Below are 22452 nucleotides of genomic sequence, written 5' to 3'. Positions count from 1 at the left end.
TCCACTTCACCCCACTCTCCGCTTTGGCCTGGATTCGTCCACTCGTATGCAAATTGTCAGTTTATCTCTCCCTGTGTCACACACACACTGAGTCTATGGCTTAGACTCGCAACAGAAGGGGTCAATTGACCTTGTTAACTGCCTAAAAACACATTAGCTTTTTTCCAGCACAGCTCTCCAGCTATCAGTACTCCCCATGTTCAGCGCAGCTTCCACCTGCTGCTTTCCAAACCATTACGGACAGAAATGTACTGACCCTGAGATGAATAAATTTAGGGCATAGCTAATGTGTGCTACCGGCAGTGCGAGTGTGTGAACGGTGGATGACGTGCATGGGCTAATCAATAATCAATAGTGTGATTTAGGCTGTGTTGCCATTGGTTCCCCTGTGCATTAAATAAAACTTATTGGCATGGTGATCTGCATTTTGCCATTAGTGATTAGCAAACAGCCGCTAGGCCCATGCAGTTAAGTGGGTCTAATGTTATCTGCATTAACTACTAATGACAGCAGGGTACACCCAGATTACCAAACAGTCACCAAACAACTATACTGTCATTTGAGGTCTCCTGATAATTTTTTACAATTAAATGGTTATAGCTATAGTCAGAAAGAAACTATAGATAAATGAATAAAGTGCCCCTGGCATAGCCTTAAGTCATCATGTTTGTGCATATTAAAATTTCCATGGACTTTAGTCAGGGCAGACAACATTTAATTTGAGACAAATGAGGAGGAGTGTATTCCCCGGGGGGTCACATGGGTCACTAACCCATGAGGAATGTCGTGTAGTCCCTACCAGCCGTTTGTTGTAGCCCTTAAAAAGCAATTTCTTTAAAATAAAATATCTCCCTTTGCTTTGAACTTTGAGCAATGTAACTTTGCAGATGTTGTTTATGCTCAAACAGCAACATTACACACTAACTAAAGTTATAAAAGTGAAATCACAATCAACCACCCCTTTAAAATAGAAAACAGCTATTTGAAATTGTAATACTATTTCACAATATTACAGTTTTACTGCATTTATTATCAAATAAACAGTCTTGGTGAACATAATAGGCTTCTTTCAAAAAAAAAAAAATTGTTTAAATCGTACAAACCTTAAACTTTTGAACAGTAATATATATAATATATATATTATACAGTAGACAAAATGCAATTTGAAGAGATGTGATTAATTAATATAATCATATTTAATATAATAACATTTAATATGTTTAATAAGTGCTCTGTAATCATGAATTTAACAATAGCATTTCAATAAAATACAGTTTGGTTTGATAAATGTCTATGTACAAACTGCCTGGACTGAAGTAGCCATCTCCTCTGGTACTTAAATATGTTTCATACTCACTGTCACGTTTTGAGTTTGTTTTCATTCATGTTTGTATTTCTGTTCAAGTCTTTTGCAGTCAGTTTGTTTATTAGTACAGTCTTCCTCAGTCCCCTGCCTGTTTGTCTCCTTGGTTACAGATTGATTTGAGTATTGTGTTCAGGTGTGTCTTGCCTATTAACTTGTTAGTCGCTATGTGTTTTATCCTGTGTTTTCCCCAGTTCTACAGTAGGTCTGTCGTCGTTACTGCGTTACCGTTGCTATTTTGCTAGTTGTTCTGTTCTCTTCTTTTTTTAAAGTTTTTAAATTTCTGAGTGTTTGAGTTTGTTTGCAATAAAGACTGCTGCACATAGATCCAGTTTCTTCTCTGCTGCAACCAGACCCCTGACACTTATCAGTAGAGACAGCGAACTTAAAATAGCTGTGACATGGGAGACTAGGGACTATTGTTTAACCATGAGCTGCTAGCACAGTGGCTACTCATCTCATATTTTCTAATGAGTTTGGCAGATAGCGGTAAGGCTAATGTCTTATGTTCCTGATGAGGAGGGCTGCCACCACTGGGGCTAATGTTTAATGCCTCCTGATGACAGGGGCTGCTAACACTGGCTAATTTCATGCATGAAGACCCATTCGCATCTCGACCGCTCTACTGGCACACTGATGCTAATTACAGCCCAAAACTGCTTGACTCCTGCCATCATCCACAGTTACTCTGCTATATTTTAACCAACGAAACCATCAAAATCCCACTGCATGGACTGAGGATGGAATATCTTTGTGTGTATATGTATACACATGATGCTACAACCATGACAGTGTGATGCTAAACTTGGTTCTCATATATACGTAAGCCAAGACTACAATCTTTATACATGTAGGCCTATATTATTACCCTAAACCACTTTTAGGAGTAATGCATTGACAGCGATGTCACATGGTAACTCTTCTCAGGGCTGGCCAGATGAACAAATTAAAGTAGTTTGTAATTACTGGAATTTTTTTTCTTTCTTTTTTTTTTTTAATAATCCTTTGCACAGAAATTGCACAGGCGGAATTGGACATATTACACTTAAACCATCATACATTTTTAGTCTCCAATAAGACAAAAAAACACTACAAAATTTGACTGCAGAACAAAAGAGGATTTGTCTTTGTGAGCCCATAAGTATCCCCTTGAGGAAAACCCCTTTTGTGTCTTTAACAATAGATCTCTGAGCCAAAGAATTAAATGAAATTGTCTTTCTTAGTGAGACGCAGATGTTTGATCAACAGGCCCAACAACTTTACTGATGAAATATAATGTATAATGTATATATATGTATATATATGTGTGTGTGTGTGTATGCACATATAATGCCTCTTCAGAAAGCAGAAATAACTATTTATATATATAAATTTGTTTTCAGTGTGAGTGAACAATGACCAATTTACCATTTATCTGGGAAATATATATTTAAAATATTTACACCAAAAGCACCTGCACTTGCTCTACAGGAATGAGAACAAAACATAACGGATGTTAAAAATACTCCTGAAACTGGGTTTAACACTTGCACACACAGACAAGTTAAGAATTATAATAATGATAAATCAACACAAAAATACATTGCCTCTCCTGTCTATTGTCTTCATCGCTCTCCATCAGTCTCTAAGTTTACATACGACTTTTTCTGCTTGTTAATGACTTTCCTGCCCAGGTAAATATCATCAGCACTGCAAACTGATAATTAATCCCAAGAGTGTATAGCAGTGTGTGATTCAGGACATGTTAAGCGAATAAGTGGCATGTCATGCATTTGCTGTGTCTGACTCCGTGTGTGATTGAGAGACAGGCAAGAAGAAATTGGCCTTTGCATGTAAGCGATAATAGGACACAAGCTCAGTTAATCAGACTAGTGAATCATACGACTGGTGCTGATGGACAGAAAGAGGGCAGAAAAAGAAAGGCAAAAAAGAAATCTGAATCATTCAATTCAAAGGTAGGTGTCTTAGAAAGAGTGTATTGGTTTGAGGAGAACCAGAGAAGAGCATTGGAAGTGTTATGGAAGGCCTAAATAAAACCCAGATTAAGCCAGAACAAGGACCAATCCTATGTATATGTGCTATCATTGCTGATGAGGCTACAATGTTTGCAGCCGTTTAATCATTGAGACAGAGAATATTAGGCATGAAAAGTCCAAAACAATTATTTGGAAAGAACCAACCAACGGAAATTAAAGCACACCTGTTCAATCAGTTTGATTTTCCTCCACATTTCCTGTCAGAAAAGCAAAAAGGGACTGTCATAACAATGATGCTTCAAAAAGACTAATTAAAAGCCTGCCACTTTCAGATACTCTGATGAATGCATGATAACAGGCAAACAGAAATGTATCCTTGATGGCACCAGATTGATTTATATGATAAGTCAGTAAGCTGTATTTTTTCTTTGCCTGATAAAAATCTAAAAGGCATGAACGTCTTTCCTAATTAGCTTCTATTTGTATGTGAAAAGTTTTTCTGTAAAAAGTTGCTTTACATCAATTCATTATAAATCATGATAATAAAACTAATTCACACTTAAAAACCCAAGGTCTCTTGTCATTGAGATGAAACATATAGACTGATCAAAAAGGCAGCATCAACCTTTGAATGGCTTACTTACAATTTGTTTATGCACATTAAACTGACATAAAAGATAGTATTCTCACAAATTACACACCTCACCCAACACACCACCAAATACTTATATGCACTATCAAATACTTTGCTCTTGTCATGTTCAACTTTTGTATTCACTATTCAACATCAACTAATATCTCTTCACTCAGTAAAGAGATGAGTGAAGAGATGTACAAAAAAGACACATTTTGTCTGTGTAAGCTCAGTCCTGAGAGACGTGTGACAGCACAAACAGGTACAAGGTCATGTTTGAGTCTCACTATGACAGATAATGTACAACAAAAACAAGAGAGACTCTCCTCGACTTACAGTAAAGAGTAGATGGTACGAGAGATAATAGGAAGAGATTAGACATAATGGTTAAACACCTGACATCCAAAAGGAAAGAAAATCAGAAAGAAGGCCCTTTAGTACAGCAAACTCTTAAAGAGTTAGTTCAATCTGTTCATCATTTAAAGTAATCCAGTCTCTTCAGGACATTTGAACTAAACCGCTCATTTCATATGGATTCGTTTTACGATCTCTTTATGAACTTTTTGAAGCGTCAAAGTGGTAGTTGTGTAGACTGTCAATTGAGGGACAGAAATCTATCAGATTTCATAAAAAATATCTGCATTTGTGTTCCGAAGACAAACGGTTTGGAATGACATGAGGGTGAGTAAATGTGAGTGTGTGTGTCTATATATACATACATATACTACACTTACACAAACATTACTTTTATCCAACAACGATGCGTTAAATTGATCAAAAATGACAGTAAAGACATTTATATAATTACAAAAAATAATTGTACTAATAAATGCTGTTCTTTCAAACTTTCTATTCATCAAATAATCCTGACAAAGAAGTAGCACAGATTCTACAAAAATATTAAGCAGCACAACAGTTTTCAACATTGGTAATAATAAGAAATGACTTGAGCCCCAAATCGCCATATACTGTATATACATAATACATTTAGCAGTTATATATAGCAAAAGACAGACACAGTGGATGTGGCATCAGGCCTCATGTCCAAAAAGAAAATAAAGTGTCCAAGGGGGAAAAGTGTCTAAATAAACAGGGGATCTGGTGTCCTCATTCCTCTGGTGTCCGCAGTTTTCATTCAGGATAGTCAAGGTAAGGGGGCTGGGTCCGACAGCAGCGACTGGCAGACCGGCATCATAGCCCATCGGCTTAAATGTGTGCTTCCCATCTGGACTGCGGGTCCGGCAACTCAGTCCACATGCTGGTGCGGGAATCTCTCCATGTTCCCCTTCCTGGGCCAACGAGGACACCAGCATGCATGCTTTAGGACACGCTTGGCATTTAACAGCGGTGATGATGAAGCTCCAAACGATTCAGGTTTGCCTCATCACGTGCTGCCAGTCCTGGTTGTTACCGCGCCCCTCCTCTCTCTCTCTCTCTCACACACACACACACACACACACTCTTGTTGGGAACCTGGCGAGGGGACGGCTATTTAAGGGGTGGAGTGGCGCTGAGAATAAGGGGGAGGCAGCCGTTCCGTCACAATATATGTGTGTGTGTATATATCATCTGTGGACTGTTGGAATTCTTTGAACTGCAATTAATTCCAGTTCAAATTCGTATTCAACTTCCAGTGATGAGTGGCCAATTCATTTTCAGTTCCAACAAGTTATGTTAATGAAACTCAATTCTTAAATTCTGAATTTTGCCCCACTGATACATAGACATAGCAAGTCCATGTCTAACAAGAGGAGAAGAAACTCTCAAGCGGGCAGGGACTACCTCTCTCTCTCTTTCCCTTTGAGACTAAAGGAGCCATTTATAATGCTAATTGGTTCTAACATTATGAATTTGGGAATAACATTCTTTACCTGCTCTGATTTCTCCTCCATTAAACCCATTCAACAACACTGAACTTATTACAAAACAGAAAGAGGAAGGCCGCATTTAAACACACACCTAATCAAACACAGCTTTTTTTCTTGTGTTAACATCTGTTTCTAGTGATCCAATTACAAGTGGTCAGTCGAGACAAATTGCTGTTTACACCTGATCTCAGTCTCTAGTGGCTACCTGTGATTGGATTTCATCAAGGTGGTGGTGCACTGAGGGCTAGGATTAGAAGTCTGATTGACATGAATTACAGAATTGATGCAAAGTATGAGCAAGAAGTAGTCATCACCTAGGTTACGTAAACTGTATACAAAAAAATGTTTCCTGATCCCCAAATCAGCATATTAGAATGATTTCATGTGACACTGAAGACTAGAGTAATGGCAGCTGAAAATTCAGAATTAATAAATGACATTTTAAAATATATTCAAATAAAACTGTTATTTTAATTTGTAATAATATTACTGATTTTACTGTATTCGTTATCAAATACATGCAGCCTTGGTGAGCACATGAGACTTCTTTCATACACATAAATCCTACCGACCCCAAACTTATGAAAAGAAGTACATACTGTACACAAATGTTAATTCGAACAGATGTGATTATGTGTTTGTAATTATTTTAATTAAACTGAAATTAAACAACTTAATTTATTTAAATATGTATGTAAAAATGTAATCATTTTTAATTTACAATAAATTATTAATTACGTATTGCACACAAGTTACATATTCTATTAATAATATGATTATAGAATAGGAAACCATGCAAATGGAATGCAAAATGCAGGCATTATATGATTTTGGGGCTAGATTTAAGGATAAAAACATTTGAGTTCCCGCACAAATCTATCTTCATAGTGTGTGGTAGTTTAAGCCCCCTGTAATATATTAATTATTTGACCAGTGGGCTACTTCTGAAGGCAGCAAGTCCATGGCTCCTGTTTTGACAAATCCTGCTCAGTTTTGCCAGCTCTAAAGCCTGAGACAAATCTGCTGCAGAGTTTGAAAATGTGTGCCTAAGCTTGAGTCATGAACAAACTCTCAAGCATAATTCCTAAAATGACTGTTTCTGCATTGCATATGTACCCTACTTATCCTGTTTTAAGCCGAGAGGTCTTACTCACAGACCTGTTCAAGCCCTTCTGCCCAGGAACAGTAAAAAATAAACTTTAAAAGTTTTTCTTTTGGGAGTACTTACAGTAGGCCTATACTGAATGTGCACGGTTTGTCAGATAAGAATACAATTATAAGAATAGTTCACTCAAAAATTAAACATCTGTCATCATTTACTCACCCTCATGTAACTTTAAACTGATTTTCCTTCTTCCATGAAACACAAAAGTAGTTGTTTAACGAAATGCTGATGTTGCTCTTTTCAATACCATTAATGTGAGCGGTTTCTGCGCGGAAGCACCGCAATGAGTTCAACAACGCTCGTAACACGGATAATATAGTTCATATACGGACTAGAGCAAGCGCGTTTCGAGTTTTTATGGACATATTTCATATACTCTAGTTCTCTTGCACGTGTCTTCTTCAAATGAAATGTCCAAATAAGGACACTGATGCAGCCGTACGTCTGTCCATGAGCGTGATGACAGGAGAAATGATTCTGATACACAGAAGACAATGATGTAGACCGAAATTCAAAGAACGGACAAAAAAGTAACTATGCCTTAAAGCCCAATTTATACTTCTGCATCGAACTCACAGTGTGTAGCGTGCGTACCCTTCGGCGTACCCTGATGCGCACCTCTCCAAAAATGTAACGACGCGTCAATTCTACGCAGACGCAAGCGCTGTGATTGGTCTTCTAGAACCGTTCCCTCGGGGTTTCACATGCTCCCTCTGCATGTGTAATTGCGCGTCAACGCAGACGACGACGCAGAAATATAAATGAAAACCAACGCGTAGTCTATAGTGTAGAGCAGGGGTGGGCAAACTACGGCCCGCGGGCCACATACGGCCCGTTAGGCTGTTTAGTCCGGCCCGTCGAGTATTTAAAAAATTGTCTTATAATCGTGTTCATTTTGCCTTTTTCTTGCAATACTTTGTGTTATATATATATATATATATATATACATATATATTGCGTTGCATATATTTGCACGTTAATGTTTTTTCCTTTTTTGGAAACTTACGGAGAAAAACATGTTTGGTAACCGCTTGCACACCTGTTTAGTTTTTCCTTTGATTTGTCTGCTATTTAGTTTCTTTGCTCCTCTGGATTTGAGGATGTATCCTGACTGATTCCGTTTTTTATCGCCTGCTCTTTATCGCCCGGCTTTCGACTACGCTCCCCTGTCTGCCATGTACAGAACCCGGTTTTGTTCATTAAATGTTCTGATCTGCCTTTGCTTTTTATGTTTTATTTTATTATACATTAAATAAATTTATACATTCGTATTTCGTTTTTTTCCACAAATGTATGACTTTTGGAAGTGCAAATTGATGCCATATGCAGTTTTAATAAAGTTGAATTAACGTAACCTTCTGTCATTTTTACTTTTCTAAGTGTACACTTGCAGGTGTTTTGTTTCTAATTTACTGTTAGGCCCATTAATAATAAGGATAAACAATATTTAAAAAGTATAGGCTATAATTATCTAACATCTGACTAATTAAAAATTAACCTCAAAACATAACATGCTAAATGGGGGATATCTAGCATAAATAATGTATTGTCAGAATGTCGTCTCTCAGTTGGTGAATTTCGCGCAGACGTTGCCACAACGTATTTGCTCAGCCCGATCTCATGAAAGTGCGAATACCACGTATTGTATTTGTAGTGCTTATGATACGCAGTTTTCGCGTGCATATGTTACGCACTTTACGGCGTGTAATAGGCACGCACTCCGCAGCCCTAATCCTAGGGGTTTACAGTGCGTAGCATATGCACGCAAAAAACATTTTTGGCATATAAATGGCACGAGAAATAAAATTCGTGGTACAGATACGCACTTTCATGAGATCGTGTTTCATAATCTGCTACTGGGCCGGCCCTCTGTCAAATTTTAAAACCCAGTGTGGCCCTTGAGCCAAAAAGTTTGCCCACCCCTGGTGTAGAGGCTCCGGCGTAGGTCCAACGCAGAAGTATAAATCAGCCTTTATTCTTTCTGTTAAACTGACACGTCATTTGTTCAGAGACTGTAGTGCTCGTAAATGTAATGAATATATTATTATTAGAGAAAAAAATGTAAAATGTAAAATTTCTCCCTCGTTCTTGTGAGTGTGTTATATCGGATTATATTTTTTTAAATGCATCAAGGTGCCCTCAAATCCATTTTTTGTCATTTGCCAGCATTGACAACTTAAAGCTGTTATTGATGTTTGCAGTGCAAAATTTTACCGGAAGGGTAAAACTGACGGTTATTTTCACCAGTTACGGCTTGTTAGATCTAGCATTCTGCCTGCTTTTAATCAGACACAGAGATAAAGTAGTGCGTAAGATTACATTTATTTGAATGAATGAACTACAGCATGTATTTTAATTAATTATTAAGAGAGAGACAGGTGCGTGCCTGTGTCTGTTCAGAGGCTCTCTCTCTCTTTAATGACTTTAATTACTTTAAAAAATTAAATGTTCTTGCTTAGAAATATAAAGTAGCAATTCAGTAGCGAAGCTATTGTATTACTAAAAGTAACGGGGCAGTGTCGATAACAAGTTTCTGAGCTCCTGAATGTTTCTGCGTGTGTGCAGCGCGATCTCCGCTCTCTGTGTGCGAGTGACGTATGCGTGTGTGCGCTTCAGTGAAAACAGTGCATTAATATAGAAAGGTGATTCAACTGACTTGGAACTACCTGTGCATTAAACATTTTTATTGAGAATCAAGTATTCAGACAGACCATGGTATAAGCTCAATTAATTCATCTTTCTATCATCTATAAATTAGCCAATCCAAGTGTGAGGCTAAAGGATCTGGGGCAGTTTACTTTGTGTAATCTATTAACAGTTTTCCTCAGGGTGCTCACATCTGAAATCAGTCAAGTATGAAACCAAAGTCTCAGGGGCAGGGAAGAAATTAGCTGCTGTTTACTTACGTTCATCCAAGAAGAGACACACTTAAGGGGAAAATGAGCTGTGTGAGGTAATGTGTTTCAGAAGTTTGCAGCTAAAATGTTCTGCATGTGTCTGTGTGCGTTAGGAAGTGATGTGGTGCTAGGGTGGCCCAAAAATATTTCTTTCTCTGTCCTTAATAAAGAGTGTGATTAAAAAAGACACACCTGTGTTCAGATTTAGCCCCTAAGCAAACACACATACACACAAATAAGACACACAGGCCCCTCAGCTGCTTCAATTCTGAAGACGCATCTGCGGCCACACACCTACAGGGATTTTCACACTCCTGCACATCCATGGCCTAAGAATAAAACAGCATGTAAACTCCCTGGACACAAATACTAATTATATTCCCACAATATCCCACAAATTCCGTGCACTATTAAGGAAACAGGCTGCATATCTACAGAATACTATGCATTTTACTTCTCTGATGGTGTGAAATTATATACTTTTAAGTGTGTACTAAATCACTACACCATTGGTGCATATGTCTTGATAACAGACTCCTTTATTGTCCAATGTTTGCATTTGCATGTAGGCATTAACATTTAGCTAAACAATAAAGGTTGGAATTAAGAAGTTTATTTTATTTTATTTTTTTATGTTTTTGAAATTAGTCTCTTATGCTCACCAATACTGCATTTTGCATACTAGGTCCCCTTTAATATATTTGAACATGTAATTTAAAATGAATTGTGATGGCAAATCCGAAGTCTTCTGTGTCACATGATCCTTCAGAAGTCATTCTAAAATGCTGATTTTGTTATCAAGTAGCATTTCTTATAATTATACATTTTGAAAATTTTTGTGCTGCTTAATATAGGAAACCTTGATACTTTTTTCAGGATTCAGTGTTTCCCCTACCATTGTACCATATTATCAAACTCAGTAAACACCATACTAATAATGCATACTACAGAAAACCAGATCTTTTCATGCTCATCTGCTTTTCTGTAGTATGCATTATTAGTATGGTGTTTACTGAGTTTGATAATATCATTTATTTCTTTTAATATCAGTCTAATGCATTTAGCCATGTTAGTGTTTCAGAGCGTCCCCGAGGACGCGGGTTTCTTGACATCAGCGTGTACAATAGAAGTCCCATTTCATTGGCTAGGCGCCAACCAATAAAACGGCTCCTTTGAACACCCCCGCTCCCGCCCCCTTTCTCTCTCGCCAGTTTCAAGAGCACAAGTTAGTTTTGCACCTAATATATCGCGAAAAGAGTAGCAAAAGTCAAGGCGCGAAATTTGAAATTGCAGTGACAGATTTGAGAAGTTGCAAGTGCCTATTTGAGGTTGTATTGCGAATGTGAATGTAAGATTAAATGCAAATATACATTACAAGTTTGTGTCTGTCATTGTATTTCTGTGAATGGCATTTTATACATTTGTGACTACTTGTCTGCAGCTTCAAATTCAGAATACAGATTGTGACTATTGTCTGTGAGTGCAAATTTCAACATTCAACTTCAGATTTTTATTTTACAGGTTTTCACATTGGAGCTGTGAGTGTAAATGTTCACGTACAAGTACGAATATTTATTGTACAAGTTTTCAAATTCACATCTACGTGCAAAACTTTATTATTTAAGGAATAATCAAAATGTTTCTTCCATGTTTTAATTTGAACAGTGAAGCTCATTGTGCGGCACGTTGTTTGACAAAAAGTTTGTTTAATTTCATATTTAAAAGAGATTAAATTAATGTTTTATGTCTTCATTTGATTACCAGAAAAAAACACAACAACGAATTTGTGTGAGGAAAAAAAACATGTCATAGAAATGTATATTTTTAAATGTTGTATAAGTTTAATAATTGTATAAGTTTCATGATTTCAATTAATTAGACAGTCCAAAAAACAGGCTGAAGGGGGAACATCTTGAGGCCTGCATGAGGGTGGACCCCCATCAATGGACCCCCAGACGGGGACTTCCAATATCAGGAGACCCTTGAAATGTTTTTCAAAAGTCCTAAGAAAATTAAATGCAAAAACCACAATTGTACATTGTGCCAGTGATCACACAGTGAAGTATGTTGTAAATAGTTGTGTGATGTGTAAATAAATGTTGTTTATAAGATTATTTGTTATCCTAGGGAAAACACTGGGATTATTTGATAAAAAAGAAAGTTCAAAAGAACAACTAACTATGTTCAATGGGCAAATTTTGCATACTTCATAGTATATACTGTAGTGTAAATGAAACAATATATATAATATGAAAAACCTAGATGAAACCTTATTCTTTAAACACACTATTATACAGTATGTGTGTGTCTGAATGAGCTCTGGGCCTTTAAATGCATATACAGTTATGTGTAAGATTATGTATTCTTTCTTTGTGTCAGTAAGCCTCGCTGTGCACTGTTCTCTGTGGAGCTATTTTTGTAGTAAAATATTAAATGGTACACAGCTCATACACACACAGGGTAAGTTGTAAGTCAGTGATAGTTCTCCCAGGGCCTTTACTAATGTTTCATCTCTCTCCTACACGTGCACACAAACACAAATCTACCAGGACAATTGGTGATTTAACCCTGGAGAGCTGTAAAGTGTTTCAAAGAGCAATTTATGGCCGGAGTATCCAACACTATGAATGGACTTTATAAACCCACAGCAGATTTGCCCTTGATTTAGAATGATTCACAGAGTTGTAGTCAAATGATCTGAATGAAATTGTTTTTTTGTTTTTTTTTAAGTACAGCGAATAATAACTTCATACTTTATTCCACAGTGAGGTTCCAGATACTAAGCCCTTTTACGATTCTAAAGCCAGTGGACATATACAAACACACATGCACATTCACCTCTCAAAAGTGCTCTGGGGACAAATATTTTTCAGATCATCCATGTACAATTAACTGTCTCATATTCATTTGTGATATTGTGCTAATGATTTAATGCTTAAATGTTAGTGCATCTCAGCATAGAAAGAAAAAAATATGTTTTATACTTGTGGGGCGATTGGTTTCATTGACCATTTTTAAATGTTTTAGAAATATGTGAAGATACATTTAAACAAATGATTTTAGTCAAAAATAAATAAAGTAAAATAAAATAAAAAGAGTATAGATAAGATATAAAGTTTTTGTTATATGGCCAAGCCCTATTTATACTGTACCTGTTACAAGGCTGAAAAGTCAAAGGTGAAGTGTATAATTTGTGTCTGTTGTTTTCTGCAGAAATTACACACATCATGTTGTTCAGCAAACTCTGATTCAACAACTAGTATGTTTCACTACATACAGTTGACACATGGCATTTTTTCTATGTTAAATTGTTTTACTAGAAATATATGCAGATACATTTAAATAAAATATATTATAAAAAGGTAAATAGAATTAAAAAAGCATAATATATAGATAAGATGTACTTTTTTTGTTATATTACCAAGCCCTGTTTATACTTGTTACAGGACTGAAAAGTTAATGGTGAAGTGTGTAATTTTTGTCTGATATTTTTTCCACAGAAATTACACACATCATGTTGTTCTGCAAGTGTTCAAACCAAGCAAAAGAGTGTAAATATTTCCTCTTGCAATACGAGTGGCTTTAGCCTTGTGTCTAAAGCATTCGGTTAGTGTGCATTGACATGTAGCTGTAAACTTTGCGGGGTGAGGGGTTACCCATTCTACAGCAGTATGCTTCAGTGGAGCACTCTGGTATACAGCCCAATATCTCTCTCTCTCTCTCTCTCTCTCTCTCTCTCTCTCTCTCTCTCTCTCTCTCTCTCTCTCTCTCTCTCTCTCTCTCTCGTGTCCTGTTGCCTCTGTCCTATTAACCCCATTCCTCTCCCTCCCTATCAGACTGTTGCCTTCAGCGCATAAACACACTGAGTTTTTGTAAACATGATGCATTAGTCATGTAGTATGTAGCCTAGACTGACCACCTCACTGCCCTACAGTTTACCACAAGTTACTTGTATTATTAAGAAAGACAGACAGACAGACAGACAGACAGACAGACGAAAGAAAGAAAGAAAGAAAGAAAGAAAGAAAGAAAGAAAGAAAGAAAGAAAGAAAGAAAGAAAGAAAGAAAGAAAGAAAGAAAGAAAGAAAGAAAGAAAGAAAATAAAAAACACCATTAAAGTATAAAGAGCACAAAAAAGTAGCATAAAACTGTGGTTCTCAAACAGGGTGCAGTAAACCCTATTGAGGGGCCTCAGCAAACTTCCAAAGGGGCCTCAAGATTACTTCAAATTATGTAAAATAAGACAAAACAAGCATTAAAATATCTATTAATCAAGATATTTCATATTTTAATTCACTCCTGAATAAACCTGGATACATGTATGATTGTAAAAGTGTGATTTCTACGCCTAGAAAAATCATGTAAATTATTAAAATTGTAAAAATCCATGGCCATACTTATAATGTGTATACGTATTTCTAGTTATGCCAAGCTCCAAAATATTTTATGGAGTGGAGTACAAATATGTTTTTAAAATCTGTATCCGTAATCCTTATCCAGTAAATCACAAACAATTGCTTATCGAATATGAGGTTATCGAATATTGTTTAATCTTTTGACAACCTTATTCAAAGTCTTCTGAACTATACAATATTACTATGGTGCTTTTGTTGTTGTTGTTGTTGTTGTTGTACATGGAGCTCAATAGTGTCTGCCATTCACATTCTTTGAAAAGAGTGCCTCAGAGATTCTGCTAAACTTCTTTAGCAGTGTTCAATGGAAGACAGAAAATCACTTTGGAACGACATGAGCGTGAGTGAACAACTCCTTTAAGTGAGTGAGATAGTATTTGTGTTTTCATTATCACATTTAATCACATTATCATATTTAGGCCAAAACCCAGCATGTGTGTGACTTCTGTGCTCTACATACCCTCTATCTGTGCTCTCAATGACCCATAGACTTCTCTAATTTTATTTCCCCATATTTTCATTAGTTGTGGCTGTGCAACCGGGGGAAATACATTCTGCCTGCTTCTGTGTGGCAGTAAATCAATACAGTGAGCGTTAGTCTTCTCTCCTCCTTTCTGTAGACTGTCATCCCTAAACTCTATCTCTCTCTCTCTCTCTCTCTCTGTGTTTAGATTTCTCCAGGTTCTAACAGTTAGACTGATAACGCCTGCCGCAAACATCCAAAGGTATTACTGCAATCTGAAGAGACGCAGTCAACAATACAAGCTGGGGAGAGTGTGTTGTGATGGGTGACACAGAGGATCTAATAGCTTAACTATCTCACTATTGTAGACTTGTGATGCCATATCGCCATTGTGTTTAAAACACCACTCTGAAAAGAAGAGGGACAGATGTGGACCATTTCCACAAAGTGTAGAAATGTACTCCTGTGATGGCAAAGCTGAATTTTCAGCTGTCTTCCGTGTCACATGATCCTTCAGAAATCTTTCCAATATGCTAATTTGGTGCGCAATTATAATCAATTATTATTGGTGCTTAATTATTAATAATGCTTCCTATTATTATCAATGTAGAAAACAGTTTTTGCTGTTTAATATTATTGTGAAAACTAACCTTTTTTCAGGATTCTTTGAAGAATAGTCATTTCAAAAGCAATTATTTAAATCAGAAATCTTTTGTAATATTATAAATGTCTTGCAATCTTTTTTTTTTATCTTTCTTACTTCGATTTTGAATTGTAGTGTATCAAGGTTTCCACGAAAATAGTAAGCAGCAAAAAGAGTATTTTACTACAGTGACCTAAATATCAATTCAACAGATTTTGTGAAAATTATAACATTATATGATTTTAATTGTAGGATACAGCCAATACCTCTGAGATGCGTCAGATTCAAAGCCCCTTCTTGAAGGGGATACAGACATTTGCCATGTTTAAAACTAGCAAATTTTTATATAACATAAAAAACAGCATATATTATCTAGTTCTCACAACAACAACACATGGGGAAGAAAAGTAACGGAGCACAAAGTGTAACGTTTTCATGGAATGTGCCACCGTGTTTATTTAATGGCAAAAACAACTTTCTCTTCTTCTCTCACTGGTTTTTGCCACGGCAGAACGTGTGATCAGAATACACTAATAAAACCAACTCTTTTTTTCTCTTATTATTCATCTTCTCTCCCTCCATCTCTCCTGTCAGCGTGTGACTCACAGCAACAACTGAATCAGAGAAGCATTTAAGTGCAGGAACCAATTTTCCCCACCGTATAAAAACCACATGAGTACGAGAGCCGAGCAATTACCGGCGACGATGACAGCTTTAGGGTGACGCTCGGGTCGTAAATTTCTCACTCCGCATGCCGTTGGGAGATTTCTACATGCTTTGGATATCAGGACGGACTCCCATAAATCGCGGAAACGTCTATTAGAATTCCCATTCCGGCGTTCCTCTCTCCTAACCCATCTCCTCACTCTGCCTGGGGAGCTAACCTAGAGCGGTGCTAACGGCGGCGCCGTCATGAGGGTGACTGCTACGGGAAGACGAGGGGGAATGCGAGGAGCTAATTTGCACAGGAGGAGGACAGCGGGGCTGAGGAGGCTGCCAAGGAATCGCTGAATGGTCGAGAAAGCAGAGGAGATGTTGGAGACGCGGCGAATGCACCAGAAAATCCACGGAGGATGACTCGCGAGGCCTAATCAATCAAAGAGTGTGTGCGGTGATTAAAAAGCACTCAGGTGGAATTTGTTACAGTGAAGAGTTTTCTCTCCTCAAAGGAAGAAAAGAGCCAGTGAGTGGCAGAAACTGAAATAGGAGCCCAGATTACGAAGCCTTGGAGCTAATCATTTCTTCTACAACAGTCCCCAACAATCCAACCTCATTGTACAAACGTGGGGGGGGGGGGAAGTTAACAGAATGAAAAAACAATAAGACCACTAAATTCTGTGAAATTTCAAGTGATGCACCATATATTCTGTGACATAGCATAAAATATTATTGATTTTACATTGATGTTTTCATGAAAATTAAGCATTTTTTCCCACGACAATGATTCTCATGACTGTATTTCAGTATTTTGTACTTTAATATAGTTATACAATTATTTGTACTATTTCCGTTTATCAAATTTTACTTTAAGCATGTTATCACTTTACATTTAATGATGTTTGACTGAAAAAAATGTTCACCTTACAGTAATGAGAATGAAATCTTCACAATAATGAGAACTAAGGTGAAATGTGCTTAATTATGAAAATTATGCCACCGACTAAAACCAGACTACTTTTTTAAACAAAATATAATTCCTTGTTTCTATATTTTTAACTTTTGGGTGAAATGCAATCAAGTGTTTTGTGAGATTTATCCAAAATGCCTGAAATAGTAAACATAAAATCATACAGTAATAAAATAATTCGCTATTTATCCACATGAACTCGATTTGAAAAAGTAAGCAGGGAATGACATCATAACAGTACTTACTTCTCATTGGAGGAGCTGGCCTTCCGCTGGCAGAACATGGACAGGGAGGAGGAGCCAGGCACTACTTCTTGCTTGATTTCCCACGCTGCCAGATTACTGGGCTTCACCACCATGAAATTAATGCCTTCCCCATACTGGACTCTAAGGAAATCAAGAACACAGGATTTGAGCCTAAACAACACACCCATATACTTATTCTCTTAATATAACTTTATACAAATTATGCTCAAACACACATTTTTGTTTTTAATTTAGAAAATTGAGCCCCTTAATGATAACATACTGCATTTTTATTACTCGTTTAATAAATAATCAACTACCACCAGGTATAAAATCCCTAGCAAATGAGTTACATTAATATTTTGTGTTAATTCCACATCCAAATTTAGAAAAGCAACCCCATGGGGGTGTAGATCATACTTTTTTCTTAGCGTTGTCTCAACAACACATTAGTAAGCTAATACATATTAAACACCTCTGTTTAGGTGTGCACTTATGTACTTTGGAAAGTATACAGTAAAGTATATAATAATATGTGTACGAGTATGTGTGCATTTTTTATTGATAAACCTCTGTCCTCTGTTCCTGTCTGCTGACTCAACTATTCCTCACCTAAGCAAGATTCTGCAGACTTTATTAACACACACACACACACACACACACACACTGCATCTGCCTTTCAATGGCCTTGGAAATAGCAGAGGTGAGATTCCCATAACTTAAACTTTCCTCTGTGGCTCTCACACTTTATTCTCTTGGGTTTGGCATTACTATTTTTAGTCTGTTGTCAGTAGCTACGTTTACATGGACACCTTTTGTTTCAATCAATTCATTACCATTTACATTAAATATAGTGATCGGCTTGATGTGCGCATTTATATGTCACACGCTTCAAATTTGAAATGATTTTATTGACATGCGGCGCACTGAGTTTCCCTTGGTTTGCGCACACTATTCTACTAAATTGCTTATTTTCTTTGTTTTAAAGAGCAGACTTAATATTAATCTATTTTGGGTCCTAAATAGGAGACGACAAGCACATGAACCATAGTGACGTGCTGCTTATAGCCTATTTATCAAGCAGTAAAAACAGCCATTCCCGCACCGTCTGTGGATGAGTGTCTGAAACAAGGACTGGTGGGACGTTGTCCTGCTCCACTTCACAGATGATGAGTGGAAGGACATTTTTAGAATGGCGCGTTGTCATTCAACAACAACAACTCGTTCCTCACGTCATTTGTCATTACGTCATTTTTACGTCATTGCACATGCGCAGTTCATTACAGTTTTGGTTTTTAATCCGATCAAGTGTTTACATGTCCTCTTGATAGGATAAGAAAATGTTTAACCCACCCCTTACAATCCAAAAGAAATCGGATTTGGTCAATGTATTCCAATTGACAAGGTTACATATGACTTTTTTATTCTGACTGTGCTAGTAGTCCGATTATAATCGGATCGTTAGGGTCCATGTAAACGCAGCTAGTGTTTTAACTGAGGACTGTATGCATGTTCAAATCGAAATGCAAACCACAGAGAAAAAAATAAACAGAACTCTTTTTAAACTCATTTATAACGACTGCTAAAAAGATCCGTTCTCTTTTCTGAGTTTGGTCTCACAGACTATAAACCTACAGAGTTGCAAATAAACTTGAAGTTGCAAGAAAAAAAAAGAATTAATTAATAAATGACTTAGTTTGGCACTATTGTAATTGGTGGAGCAAAAGTAATCAAAATAATGTTTAAAATGTAAGTTACATAATATTATTCCTGAAAAACAAGAATATTAAAAGTATTCCTGTCTTTTTTACACCGACACGTTCTCATTTCCTGAAGCAGATTTATGTTGCCTAGCCACCTCATATTTGTGAGCAGAAAGCAAATGATGTAAATAGGTTACTGTGGTAAAAGAACACAACCTTAAATGAGACGGAGACTCATTAAAAAAATAAACATACGACTCTGCTCTGTTCTCTGCATAATTACACCACTGTAGCCATGAATTAAAGAAGAAATAGAACAATAAATTGTCTATCTTCTTTAATAAAAAAACACCCCCTTGAAAAAAAAAAAAAAAAAACTTGCACAGCTACAAAACAGTCTAAAAGAGCCTGTAAATGTCATGACTAACAGGATCCATCCAGACCAAAAAATAAGTAGTGCTACCTTTGTTATTATTCCTCAGACACATAAGACAGAAGACTGTTCGTCACTTTTTTCTGGCACACCCACAATACACATAAATCACACTAAAATATATATTAAGTCCAAGGGCCTGTTTCACAAAAAAACTTCTTAAGTTAAGACATTTCTTAAAATAAACTAAGAAATTCATAAGAATGTTCCAAAGTGCAATTCTTAGAGAGAAAAAAGAATTCTCAAAAATGTTAAGAACATTCGGGGAATCTAATTATTCTTTAGTTTTGTATATAGAACAATCTTACTAAAAAAAGAATAAATATTCTTAAGAAATACAAAATATACAAATATTCTTAAATGCATTCTGAAATTATAAAATAAGAAGTTAAGAATATTTTTATTCTTAAGAATGTTTTGTGAATCCAGCCCCAGGAAAAGTTCATTCAGAAACCATAGCCAATTTCTCAGAAAATATGATTGGGAAAAAGTTGTTTGTCAGTTACGATGGGTCAGTGGTTCAATAACAGATTCTTATTGTAAAGTAACCTTGAGCCTGAGAAAGGTGGTATATAAAACAACTACTTCTTCACTACATTATATGTGGTTTAGCCATTGAGCTACATGAGTTCTTCACCAACAAGACTAATTTGCTGATTTATTTGGTGACTTTCTCTGTAGGTTACATCATTACAACAGCAAGTGGCACCACCTAAATGTGGAACATTTTAAGTCAATGAATCATTCACTCAACAGATAATCAAATTTGATGTATGTGACTGATTCATAATATCAACCATAATACTGTACATTTTGCCCTGTAAAAACATATGCTGCCTCCCATTTTTCTTTAAAATTAAAGGTAGGCTAGGCAAGGTAGGTATGGTTTTGTTAGACTGGTTGAAACTCTCTTCAGATCAGTGGCGGCTGCTGGTCTTTCAAAGAGGGGAAGCTCATTTTCGGCCTACATCATAAAAATTGTCCATTTATTTATACGTAAATTCTGCCCAACGTTCCTTTTCAAGAAAATGCTCTGTGACCCTATATCGTTCCAACTAGGTGTCTTTTCCAGTGACTTGACCAGTGTGTCCTCTCAATGGCCAGCAGAGTTAGGTATAATTGTATAAATGTAATAATATAATAAAGGTATAAATAACAATATAATAAAGTATAATAATACTACTAATAATAATATATAGGCTATTTTTAATTATTTTAATATTTATTGTTTTAATTATTACAAATAATATTATAAAAATATAATAGGATAAGTAATAATATAATAAAGGTATGAATGTATAATTGTGTGAAATGTATTATGAAAAATGGCTAGCAATTTCGACAAGCAAATACCAAGAAAGAGGTAGCAGCAGTTTATCTTTTGACTATCACTTGAAAAATCCGCGATGGGACTGAGCTCGAATAGCTTCAGCGGCAGCGACTTTTTATTGTATGAAATCGCTGTCAATCAAAAGGAGATGCAGCCCCTCCAATCATCACGCGGAAGCCCGGAGTCCGGGCCAGCCCACTCCTCATTCACCCCCAGAGCGTCCGTGGGCGGGACATAATCGCAGCATTTATCCAATGACCGTCTAGTTTCGAAGCGCTGAAAAAAACTGTTCAGAGCAGCCCCATTGAAGTCAATGGACGCTGGGCTTCAACAGGGAAATGCACTGTCTGTGACGCTACGGGAATGTATGAGAAGGAGATCGAGTCAGCCGACCTGCTGTATGTAGCTGATTCTGAACGAACTCGTCTTTGAGATGAACGTTTTCTAACGCATTTTTAGTCAATAAAATGTTAACAATAGTACATATTTGACCATTAATTTTTTTGACATTATAGGGGAAGCCGAGCTTCCCTTGCAGTCTTAAAGAAATCCCCACTGCTTCAGATCCTGATAGCAATCAATAATAGAAATAACCTACATATATCTTCTGTGGAAGTCTAAGGACCAAAAAAATGTCATCCAATCATTGCATTTGGTTCGAATGTAGTGATAGGATTTCCTACCAGCCTGTCAACTTATGTATTTCCATACCTTTGCGCACCCTGCTCACGCATCACACGTCATCAGCGCGTTCTGTAAGGCTATGCAGAGTTGTAGACACACAGTCACTGAGCGCCGCAAACAAACAGCAGCCGCCGCCTTACAGTTCCTCCTGAACCAAAACAACGAGCTTCTGTTGTGTTCACAGCATAGCATAACCGTAACTACGAGATGACAACCCGTGGAGTTCTACATGGAGCCTTTCACAACCTCAGACTCTGATTTATGCGTTTCAATGGCAACACTATCAACGCCAAAATGAATCTGCAGCAGTCAGGCGGTACAAATAAGAGCTCTATAAGTTGTTTATGTTCATTATTATTATAACATTATGAGCTTTGAGACATGAGGTAATTTAACACCATCTCTCATGATGCTTTGCAGACTTTGCTGTGCATGTCATGTGTTTTGGAGGAGGTGTGGCTTTGGAGACACTCTGAAGGGAGGGTGGAACGGGATCTATTGCTATTGCTAGCCTCTCCGAAATAGCCAAAATTAAGAAAATTGATTTGGAACCAACTTTACAAATTCTGAAAACCTGAAATCAGAGTCAATTACAAACATTCCATAAACAAAAAACTACTCAAAAGAAGCATATTGTTTCTGTTTTTAAACCTCCAGTTTTGCAGTTTTAGGAACTTTTGAGAACAGTAACATCTGGATAAAAGAGCCTGCTTTCATAGAGTCACAACACAGCTGCTAACTCATCTCTTATGTAACTTCCTAGCTATTGTATAACAACTAAAAAAGTTTTTTTTTTTTTTGAGCATGTATGAACATGCATTAACATATACATATATATATATATATATATATATATATATATATATATATATATATATATATATATATATTATTTTATTATGTAATGAATAAAATCAGATTCTACATGTTAAAATCAGTGTTGTTAACTGAAAGGTTGTAGGTTCAACCTCTAAAAATGGGTGAATCATCCACCATCGTGTCCTTGAAC

At 36.6% G+C, this 22452-nt stretch overlaps 1 protein-coding gene across 4 annotated transcripts in view; it reads right to left on the bottom strand.

The window, feature by feature from the left end:
• LOC307159534 (transmembrane protein 132C) overlaps positions 1-22452 on the bottom strand; it is a 248048-nt gene that overhangs the window by 106657 nt on the left and 118939 nt on the right. For all 4 annotated transcript variants that reach the window (XM_079872967.1, XM_079872966.1, XM_079872968.1 and 1 more), the window contains one exon: positions 17294-17434. In XM_079872967.1, coding sequence (XP_079729093.1) covers positions 17294-17434 — 141 coding nt within the window. The remainder of the gene's footprint in view (positions 1-17293; positions 17435-22452) is intronic.

The sequence above is a fragment of the Squalius cephalus genome (assembly GCF_949319135.1).
Source record: "Squalius cephalus genome assembly, chromosome: 5".
In the NCBI taxonomy this organism is placed as follows: domain Eukaryota; kingdom Metazoa; phylum Chordata; class Actinopteri; order Cypriniformes; family Leuciscidae; genus Squalius; species Squalius cephalus.
This window is presented reverse-complemented; position numbering and strand designations above follow the sequence as displayed.